Below are 11,599 nucleotides of genomic sequence, written 5' to 3' on the forward strand. Positions count from 1 at the left end.
GACCGATTTACTTTTTCATTTTAATGTCCCCAGAGGCCAAAAACACCATTCGTTCAAATTTTTATATATGTATATATATATATATATATAGATTTATATATATATATATGTGTCCGTGAACACGATAACTTGAGTAATTTTTATCCGATTTTGATGAAATTTGGTTTGAAGGTGTAAGGCGGGATAAACTTGAATGAGTTCGCGATCCAGCATGATCGGACCATGGGAACAGGGTTTTATGGGGGGTTTTATGGGGTAAAAATTGGTTTTTCTCACTTTTTACCCTCAAAACACAAAATTTCCCAATTTTTCTCTAAACCGTCTTAAAGAGCTTAAAAAAACAAACAATTCAGTATATCAAAGTGTTTTTGTACGGTTATTGGTTACAGAGAAAACTAAAAAAATTGTAAATTTAAAATTCCCATGTTATTCTTATGGAGAATATTGTAAAATGTTGTAGTTTGCTTGTTTATGGATATATTTTGATCAAACTTGGTAAATTTATTTATTTTATAGTAAGCTATCAATATTTTACTAAAAACACACTACTTTATTAGTTTCCTTGTAGCAGCAAACCTAGGTACTCGTTAAACCTAATGTTATTTAAATAGATCAATTGAAAATCAATTCGGCCAAATGGAAATTCGCTTAGACGGCAGGTTTGCTGCGGCGGGGGTATTTGATATTCTGTTGTTTAAAACATTTGGCCATTGAAAAGACCTAATAGCGCACTTTCTTAACACTCTCCCTATCCTCTACCGTAGCAGCTCTAGGCTAAACTTTTATCATTCTTTTATTTGGGTTGCAGCTTTCAGTATCATAGTTTTCAGCTGTTTTGATCAATTATGTTCGCATAAATGGTGCGAAATAATAACCAAATAACCTCAATATGTCAATATGTTCAATATGTCAATTAATTGTTTTTATCCAATGAGTAAGGAAATTTGGTACTTACATATTACACAGACCACACTGATAAAATCAACTTCCAAATTAGATTTTAATTAGTTTAAATAACATCTACATAACCTAACCTAACCACCCTTAGGTTAGGTTAGGTTAGGTTTTGTGTGGTCAGTGGTCTATAACACATAAGTAGGCACCGAAAAGTTTTGTTATGTTACTTAGCTTATGAAGGCCAATATATCGGTCTTAGGGGCTTCTAGGGCTGATAAATCGAATAACGTTACTATAAGTTAACAGGTGATTTATAAGGTACATTAGTTTATGGGTTTGGGGTTCCTAAACCCAAGTCTCTGGCCAAACGACGCCGTGTGCAATGTGTCGTGGTCGTGGCAAGTCTATGATTGATGTTAACATCAACTACATTAGTCGGTTTATCTTACGACGCTCTTAGTCGAGGCACCTCTGGTACGATAAGGGTCCTAAGTCACTCGGAACTGTCGTAGACATGACGGAAATTGTGACTAAAAAGATAACTGCCATAACAACAAATGTAAACACCCCGTAGCAGCAAACCTGCAGGATGAGTAATTGTAAATGTTAATTGAATTTTAGTTTAAACTAACAAAAATAAACCTAGATTAATACCATAGACTAACCAACACGATTTATCTTTTAAAACCTTTACTCTAAATTTACGACATTGGCTGTATGACTATTTGGGTAGCTGCTAGAACGAAATACCATATTTGCTTAGACTGGTAGGCTCCCTAGATTTAATTTAGAAAGATATTCAATTCATTATTGTTATAACTAAAGAAATAAGTGTATATAACAACTGTATTTTTTCATAACCTTTTGCATTTTTGTTTTCTTTAGTTCTTTAGTCATCCGAAGTGAGGAAAAGTGGTTGAGCCCGAGGTCCGGGTTCAAATCCCACAAATCACCAATAGATTTTATCTATCTGATAATGCCGCAATCTCTAGGACTTGCCTGGAAGTGAAATAATGTATGCACAGTTCTGGGCTAGAACCTAGCATCCTAGGGCGAGAGGGAAAGACATAAAACATTTTTGCTACCAAACAAGCTTCAAAACTTATCCTTTCCCAGGGACAATATTTAATCAGATTCCAAGAATATTTTTACGATCGCAACTTTGATGGTGACATAAACTACCGAAAAATACCGCCAAAGGAGTCATAAAATATTGATGGCTCATAAATGTGGCAAAGGAGAGCAAAAAGACGAACAGAGAATCACCCAGATGACGTCATCGGTGACCTTTCCCGCCAAAAGTTGACATTTCTGGACGAGATCTGCGTTCAGAGTGAAATTCCTAATAAAAGATAGAGACATAATATATTTAATATTGTATTGTTATCTTCCAAAGAACCATGTAAATACTATAAACTTCAAGAAAATACACGGAATTGAACTTGTGTTATTAATTAGGGACAACAATGTTAAGCTATATTTATAAAAATCTGTATTTTTTACTAATTATTTTGCAAGTACATGAGAGAAAAGAAAATATATCAAAATACTAACTCTTCAGTAAGCCTAAACATTTCATGCTCTTTGTTGAAATAAATTGTTTGTTTTTTCCTACCGACATTTGTGTATGTAATCATTTTTGAAACATTGTTGAGTCATTGTTGTATTACAAAGTAAACAAACTGTGCTGTTGTTGTCTTGTAACCATTGAAAAAGAGCATTCATTATCTAAGATTCTTGTTATTTTCATTTCAAAATTTCAATTTCCCAACATTTCCATTGAGTATACACGTACACATACGTATACTCAATAGCATCTGGTTCTTTTAACTATGCCTATTAACTTCTCTTATTCCATTCTCCTATCTCAATCATTAACTTTATTTTAGGTAACATTTTAATCTCCTTCCAAACATTGGTACTTCAAGGCCAGCTACTGAATATTAGTCCTTGTTCTATTAACTGTACATAAAAAACGTACGAGTAAAATTTACAAATATTTCACAGTAAAAATTTACAAACAATATACAGGTAATTACGAATTACGTAAAGGAAAAATTCACAGTACTAAACAAAAATCAATTAAAAGGAAACATACAGATTTTATACTGTACAGAACTTAAAATACTGTACGAACAGCAATTTAAATTACTGAACAGAAATATTCACAAGTGCGGATCGAAAAATAGCGTGACGTTATTTGAATAGTTAGCCAGCTGGGGACGTTCTAGCACTTGGGTCCTCATTTTTACAAGTACAGTACTTCGCAAAACTTCCATCTAAATCTATACATAGTGTTTAGAGCAATGCAACAAAAAGTACTACAGTACTGTACAAAACATTTACAAGGAAAACAAAGGACTGTCTTAGAACACAACTTGAGCCCTCTTCCAGCATACAATGGACGAGTGTGTTTAGTACACCGCGCACGTACACTATCCAAGTTTGGATGTACTGAGCCAACATGCAGCGCGCGCTCTAGCAGGAGTCGGAACTTGAATATTATGTAAATTACTACCAAATCTGGCAACGTACCGTACTAAGTCGCGCCTTAACAGAATGCAACGCATCTATTACAGTCTGTACCATAGGTATTTAGGATCAGTTATGGTTCGAAGTTGAAATTTAATTAATCGTAACTACTTTTGGTTAGGAGGCGCTGGAAGGTGGTGCGCGCCAAAACGTGTAATGAAGATAAGTTCAATGTATCAATTTGATCTGGAGACGCCACCTTGGTGCGTATTTTTTAACCCATATATGAGTGAAGAAATAGTGTAGAATGTTGTGAGATGATCTGTGTAGCTTTGTTACTAAGATCAGCTGGTTCAAAAATGTCAAATAAAAGTGTTAAGTAATTTTAGTTTAAAAAAATTAAAATGGCCGCCATTTTGAAATTTTAAGTTCAATCAAGATGAATTTTTGTTCGAACATGGGCCTCTACTACCTTAACATACATACCAAAGCTTCATAAAGATCAGTTGAATAAATCTAAAGATAAAAATGTTTATGTAAAAAATACAAAATGGCAGATATCTGGTTAACAAAGCGGCTTTGGAAAAAATATTTTTATAAATTTACTCATTATTTTGAACCAAGGAATCACTACGTAATTTATGTTCCCACCTTTTTGAATACCTTTTATATTATACAATAAGCGATTCGCGATAGCTTATACAGTATTTCACAAACTATTCGTAAGTAATAAAGTATACGTAGAAGCTACGAGCGTTTATTATACGTCTCACGTCGTCTATTGCTTCTGCTATATGAGAAGAGCGCTCTGAGGAATCCATATCTAATAACTTACGCGGAGCAAATTTATTAGTCTCACTGGATATACTGGGTAAGTAGCGAAGCTATAAACTCATTGACTTAGTTTCTCGTGTTATAATGGGCTATTTAATTATTATTGTATTAAACTATTAAATGATAAACCATCCTTCGTAGCCATACTCATTTTAGAACGCTTTAATGGCAAATATTTTAGTTGTAAGTTTTGATATTTTACTGAAATTCCTCTAAAAATACAATAATGCGAATGATAAAAAATAAACTAATTTCTTTAGGTAAAGCTTGAATGTCCTAAAACGGTCGGTAGTTCAACACTTTCTAAACAGCTTTTTTGGGATGTTTAGGACATTTTGTTTGACTTTGGATAAAAGAGTAAAATATTTTATCTTGAAATAAGTTTATTTAATTTAATTAAGTAGATGAGTTAAGCATCTTTAGCTCACGCTCGAGCACTGATGCTTTTATAGGTCACTTGCATAACTACAGGATAATTATAATATTCCACTTTTGTATGAATTAATATCCTAGTCTCTATCAGCGATAAGTGACATTTGAAATAATGATACTTTTGCAGTTCGCGGTGGCCAACGGTCAAATTGAAAAAAATAACTACAGAATTGGACTTGCGAGAGTTAAAAATTTTAGTTTTGAAATGTAAAAGGATTGCAGAACATTAGATTATCTATTCTATATTGCTCATTGACGAATGATCATTACTGGTAACAGAAAAATCATGCCAATTTCAGTTCTATTGTTTATGCTGCGTTACAATGTCCGTAGAAATTGTAAGCAAAACCCGCAAATATGTATGAAATAAACATCTCACACTATTGAAAAATAAATCAGTGATCCAAATATTCTGTAATCAGGTGATGAATCAACTGGCACCCGAGAGGAGATGAGAAGACCGACAGACGTAAACAAACAATAATTCGATTGAAGTTGAATTTGCGAAGATAAGTGACAAACTACAATGGGCGGGCATTAATTGCGCCCACTGACCTGAGTCAGGTAGTCGGGTATTCCTGAATTGCACCAACTACTTCAGGGAACTACCCGATACGTTCATTAACTGCACCAAGTGGCGACCCTCTTTGACTTTATAATTGAGTAGGTAAGGTTAGGTTGTGTTAGGTTAAGTTAGGTTAGATTATATTATGTTAGGATAGGTTAGATTAGATTATGCTAGGATAGGTTAGGCTAACACGTAAACAAGGACATTCCCTCTGTCGGCAGCTTACTTCTACCTGGCTTGGACTTGGGTCATTGAATATATACCCTATAGGGTATATATTCAATGCTTGGGTGCAATTAATGAACGACCACTACAGTCCTACTGAATTGTTGAATCCCCTACAGACCAAACTTTGCCAATCTACATTGACCATGGACTCCCTCAATACTAGCTCCATGTTCATCTTATGATGTCTAAACTACCGTATTATGATGTCGTAATTATAAATTCGTATTTATAATTATAATTACGTGAGTTAATGTTTTATTTCCGTCAATAAAAATCACAAAAACATAGCTTAAATCTATCAAGGGTCCCAAAAATGCGTTGAGGTATCCTTGAATCTTCGCCGCTACTGAGGCTGCAAATTTTGACCTATGAAAGTCAATATTCGCCTACCCCAGGAGCAGGAGTGGTTGACTGTTTGTACAGATGGTGAATGTCCTGGGGATGACGGACGTGTGAACGTGACCCTCACTACATCCTTCCTGTGTCCTGATCCTGACATCCTGCGGTTATGCAACAGGTGCAACGCTCCCCGTCTCCAGCCTCCTCGATGACCCCAACTTTGGACTTTGGTTGTGGTAGTACTTTTACTTTTACATGGCGGCCATACGAAGGTAGGTATTTTAAGCCAAGTATGAATGAAGAGGATTGTAGGGTAAGTTGTGGGATCTTGTAGTCTTGTTTAAGGCCGACATGTTCCTTAATACAGGACTGTTAAACCATCCGCCATCACACAACCTACAATGTTCCCAGTTCCAAGAATTAACCCTAACAAATCACCTTGTCAACTGAGTTATGGTAAATCATATAATATTGTGCGTGGTATATACGAATGTACACAGTCAGACAATATTTGGACATCGAGGACCGACAACCAAGTGCATTTTGGTACGGTACTAACCTAACCTAAGGGTAACCAATTTAGGTGTGGTATAATACCAAAGTACCTGCATTTTGTACATCGTGAGCCTCTGGAAAATCAATCAAATCTGAAGTTTTTACATAAATACAAATAACCGATTTCAATTACGTACATGTTTGTTGATTTCCATGGTACCAGATAAATCGTGCGGAAATATTCCAGCTCTTTTGCGTAGAGGTAAGCCCATGATAAAATTGTGTTGGATCACAGTCTATAATAGACCATTATATATGTCTATTGTCTGTAGATGGATTAAAACAGTTTCACAGCGCGTTAACAAAAGGCTACAATCTTCCTCATCTCTGGTGTAAAGAGACTGGAGGTAGAGGTGATGGAGACAATAAAGACACTCTGGAGCCTATCCCATATACGACTCTCCATATTAATAGCTCAGATAAATCCCGCGCGGAAGTCACGGCTGAATCCCTTCCTTTGACGACCGGAAACTGGTGGTCACGTGCCGCTAGTTCCGTCCTCAGCCACCCCCACACCACTACAGTGCTCTGTAGCCCCCTTGGCCCCCCTTGCTGCTGCAGCATCCCACTGTCACGGGCGAAGAGAGTTTTTCTGAGTAAAATACTGGGATGCAGAGCAACCTTTGTTGGAAACTACGTTCTACCAGGTAGAACCATTAGAAGGTATGAACGTGTCTAGGTGGAGACCTAGACAACCATCCTAGAATGAGAATGTATGTATGCATAACACCGAATCATATGCGATTTTTAAATAATCGATCGATAGGTATTTTAAAGAACCTACAATATCAAAAATCGTTGAAAAGTCCTATAACACCGAAAGAGTTGCTATGCTATGGAATTCGGTAATGCGGGATTTATTTTGTATTCAGTGCTGTCTGATTTGGAACGACAGTATATAAGACCTCCTTCAGTATTTGGCGCTACCAAGGTATTTTGAATATGACCTTGTTCTGAAATCAAGTCACTTCAAACCAATCGGATATATAGGTGCGAAATTCATGTTGACTCTTATTTTGGGAGTCTGGCTATAAGGAGTTTCTGAATGTTCAAGTGCTGAATTCATGAAGGCTCGAAGAGTGAAGTAGGCAAAATGAATACTTCTCTGAGGCCAATAAAGCTTAGTTTTGTTTTTAGGGTGTTATTCTCTACTCGTCATAGTCATTCTTCGTTTTACTTTTCACTTTTCATCCTAATTTATCCTACAATACATCACTTATAGATCAATGGGGAGCGGCAAATAAATTAAAAAGAGTTTAGTTGTACGAGAACCTCTGTATCTGACGTATATGATCCAACGGAAAAAACTTCCGATCCAATTGTAAAAGCAAAGAATATTTTTTTTATATTCCCTCCAATAGTTGATTTCTACTCTAGAGTTGCCATTTCCATAGTGCTTTAAATCAGCGTTTAACATTGAGAACGTGTGTAGGAGTTCGGCTACGTATTAGGCCTAGTAACATAAAAAAAACGCTAACATAATAGGCCTAACTCAATTCTCTACTGCTAATAACGAAACAGTTTAATATTGAAGACATAAATCATGTTATATTTTAAAATAAACAATTTTTATGTAACAACTGGACACAACCTTTCGAATCAAACCTCACTAGCTAGAGCAGCAACGGTCTGGTGGTGTTGTCGAGGACCTTGTCAACAGCCTTGTCCATCTGATGGCCCAGAAGAATCAGCGAAACCACTGCGAGACCCAGAGGAACGTGCCTACTAACAGGAGTTTGTATCTTCAATCCGCCTACCAGCATGGGTGAGACATGGTTGGTACCGCGGACCAACAGAGAAGGTACCACAGACGACGCCAGCAATTGCCAAATAGCTGCATCAAGCCCCTTGGACACCAGGTTGGAACTCCTCCCATCGCTTGCCTTGTGGATGACGTCGAAGGCCATGTATCCCATGGTGGCCCGGGTCATCCAGAACCTCGCCACGGGGGTGAGGATGTCGCCTGGAACGGAGGCGACGATGTGGGCGTACCCTAGGTATCTACCGGGACGGTTCCTGAAGAAATCTCCCATGATCAACTTTCAGAGTTTGAAGTGGTTTTAACACACAGGATAAAGCGTTCAAGAGATAAATGAATGGTGAATTTCTACGAAAGTTTGTTTGTTGTATACAGCTGAAATTTACCTTGAGTTTCAGCACAGCTGTAAATATCTTATAATCTTGTACAGTATAGGGGAAAATATTTTTCGTTTTTTTTTTTACTGAATATATAGTATTCGTTTTGTTATAAAGGATCCTTCCGCCATGGGTCAAGATACCCTACCCATTAAACATAAATACATTTTTATACGGTATGTATAGTGTAAACATTTCAATAAACCTATATACAACTCATTATGTTTCGGTATAAGCATTCATTTAAAACGATTCCTTATAAGATGTTCCAACCGGACCAGCTAAGGTCTGAGATCTGAGGATTTCGGGCCGAAATGTTACTGGGCGAAGTGTTACGATACAACAAAATGAAGGCCTTAAGAGGAAGGTTTCTTGGGTACAACCACAACTTTTTAGCTTAATCTATATAATCTAATCAGCTGTTGGCTGTTGTTTCAAAATCAGGGTGAGGCGGAGTGGATTAAATTTCTTCCCCTCAAACCATCTAAATTTTGTGAACGGAGTATAATACTGTAGCATTATTATCTGAGAACTGGAATAGGCTACTGGACGCAATAAAAATACCACCTCATCCACAAGTCGTTCACCCTGTGTTTGTGTGTGTTGGGCAGATGTTGGGTGAAAGTTTATTGTCCAACATGCAGTAATGTTTAAAAGCGGCGACGTACGGCACGGGCGGATGTTTATAGGGCGCCGTAGCACGTGCTGCCACGGATATAGCAGAGCACAAAAGGTGAGTGTACAGTAAGGGCAGCTGCTATCACCCCAAGATACAGTAGATGCATTAAAAGAGTACTGTATATTACGAAGGAAATAATTGTATACTAGTCTTCAATTGGATATATAGAAAAAAGCTTATGTTATTCAAAATTTTACAGGCTCAATTTCACACTAAAGATGGACTCTAGGCGGCTACGAAACACCAAGTCGGGACACTAATGTGTTATATAACTGCAAACCATTATTGACTGGCGGGATTTGAACCCGGGCCGCCAGGCTAGTATAATATATTCCAACCACAATACCAACCGCAGCCCATAATACACAGTTGCGCATTAACATACAGAACTAATAAAATATACTCTCCCAAAACAAATGCAGCACTAAAATCACGGGAAGTTTAAAGGATACGGTAAAATGAGGCACGAAAACATTTAATAACAGAGGTTAAAACATGAATTTCCTCCTAAGCCAATTTTGAGGTATCTTTACGTAAGTATGGCTTGAGGTTGGTGTTTTGTTATTTTTTAAACTTTATTAGCTAAAATTAGCTTGAGATTTAAATATTAAAGCTTTAAAATACAGTAAGGAATAAACAAGTAGACACCGACTCCTAATTTGTTAACCGAAAATGAACCACATGCCCTGACATGCTTTAACTTTTTTAATATGACGAAAATACTTCTTGCTGTATCCAATGTTAATAGTACTTGCTTATGGATAAATAATTATAAACAATTAGTGCAAAGATAATTTTTTTAATAATTCTATTATTAACATTAACATACTAGTAGTGTTGAAGTTAATAATTAAACATGTAATTGGACTGTGGGGACAGTGTGGCAATTACAGTGAGGCAGTATTTGGTCAGAATGTACAAGCGAACCTATCTCTCATGAGTAATTGATTGCATAAATTATTCCATTGTTGTCGATTCATTTAGTATTATGTCGTTGGCGAAAATCTGACTATCTTTTAATAACATTTGGTAACAACAGATCCTTATGTAATTATGGATATTAAAAAAAATGTATGAGTTTAACTGAGAAAAACATTATTATACCAATACTAGCTGTGTACCCGTTCTACGCACGGGGATCTTATAATATTCAGTTGAAACCTTCTTATATAACGAACAGCAGTTGGTTTGCATATTTTAAGATATGCTGGCCAAACTATTATACATAGCTTCATTTTATGTTGTTTTTTGTTGTTCCGGATCGGTATGACAATCAATAAAAGGTTAAATTACCTCTGTGTCTGCCGGTCGATCCTATAACGGTAGGCTTACTTTTATTTTTACTATCTGATCTCGTTTGCATGGCTCAATCACGTCCTGGTTGAAGTTCGTTCGCTACGCTCACTCACCTGTATGTTGGAGCTCGTTCGCTGCGCTCACTTTCCTTCAGGTTAGCTCGTTCGCTACGCTCACTTGCCTTCAGGTTAGCTCGTTCGCTACGCTCACTCGCCTCCAGGTTGCAAATTAGCTGTTGTCATAAATGTAAAAGAAATAATAGTGCTAGTGCTGCACCCTGTTGGTAATCCTTGTAACTTTAATGCTATTGAACATCACAGAACAGAACCAACTTGTTTAATTGAAACAGCTGTTAAGATTCAATAATTTCATTTCTCATAAGGTTAACATGGGCTTCCAGAAATTCCACGTCAAAAATCGACAAAAACTTGATTTTCAAGGGTTTACTGTTAAATATCTAACTGTCTCATATTCGATGAAATACGTCTAAAACCATCTCATATATGTATAGTATTTGGAAAATAAGTTTCAGGCGGGACAGTGCTATAGTTATTGAGGAGTAGTTGTAATAAAGTGCGTATTTTAGCGTTACCAAGAGAATGACAGATAGACAGACAGACAGACAGACAGACAGACAGACAGAAATTGAGATAAGGTTTGATTCGGTTTCTCTGACCTATGAAATGTAAAAATAACCAAAAAGTTCATTATTCTAAGCAATGTACAGACAAAACTCTAATTTTATTTATATAGATTTTTAAGTATATTGTTGGTGACAGGGATTTATAGTTATCTCATACCCCCTTTGTAGATTTCTCATCCTTATGGAACAGCTGAAGCCAGTTGCCAGTTTTATTGTTAGTTCTGTCCGTTGCACTGTAGAGGTCGTGTTTTGTTTACAAATTGTTTCTTGTTATTTTAGTAATTTAAAACCTTGTTTAACCAAATGAAATGATCTAATAATAAACAATAACTCGTTTCCTAGTTATAAAACCAAACAATAATCCCCAGATCATGAAATTAACCCTAAAATAATTTAAATAACATTTCGTCGACACTAGTAGTCAGTGTCACCGGACATGAACTAGACACGAATAACGAGCCTCCAAATTTACAATGGGACAAGAAGTCTACTTGTGTTGGTTTGGCCGTTTGGCTATGGT

The 11,599-nt window shown here is 36.4% G+C and overlaps 1 protein-coding gene across 1 annotated transcript; it reads right to left on the reverse strand.

Annotated features, from left to right (window-relative positions):
- Positions 1-7,938: 7,938 nt before the first annotated feature.
- Positions 7,939-8,358, reverse strand: LOC128989330 (mitochondrial fission process protein 1-like). Its single transcript, XM_054411211.1, has one exon. The coding sequence runs from the start codon at positions 8,356-8,358 to the stop codon at positions 7,939-7,941; it is 420 nt and encodes a 139-aa protein (XP_054267186.1).
- Between the last annotated feature and the right edge of the window lie 3,241 nt (positions 8,359-11,599).

This window comes from Macrosteles quadrilineatus, unplaced genomic scaffold, assembly GCF_028750875.1.
Source record: "Macrosteles quadrilineatus isolate MER2022 unplaced genomic scaffold, UCM_ALF_1.0 Scaffold_3__2_contigs__length_128488019, whole genome shotgun sequence".
NCBI lineage: Eukaryota > Metazoa > Arthropoda > Insecta > Hemiptera > Cicadellidae > Macrosteles > Macrosteles quadrilineatus.

Coding starts and splice junctions, on each gene's coding strand:
- LOC128989330 (XM_054411211.1), bottom strand. CDS start 8,358: ATGGGAGATTTCTTCAGGAACCGTCCCGGTAGATACCTAGGGTACGCC.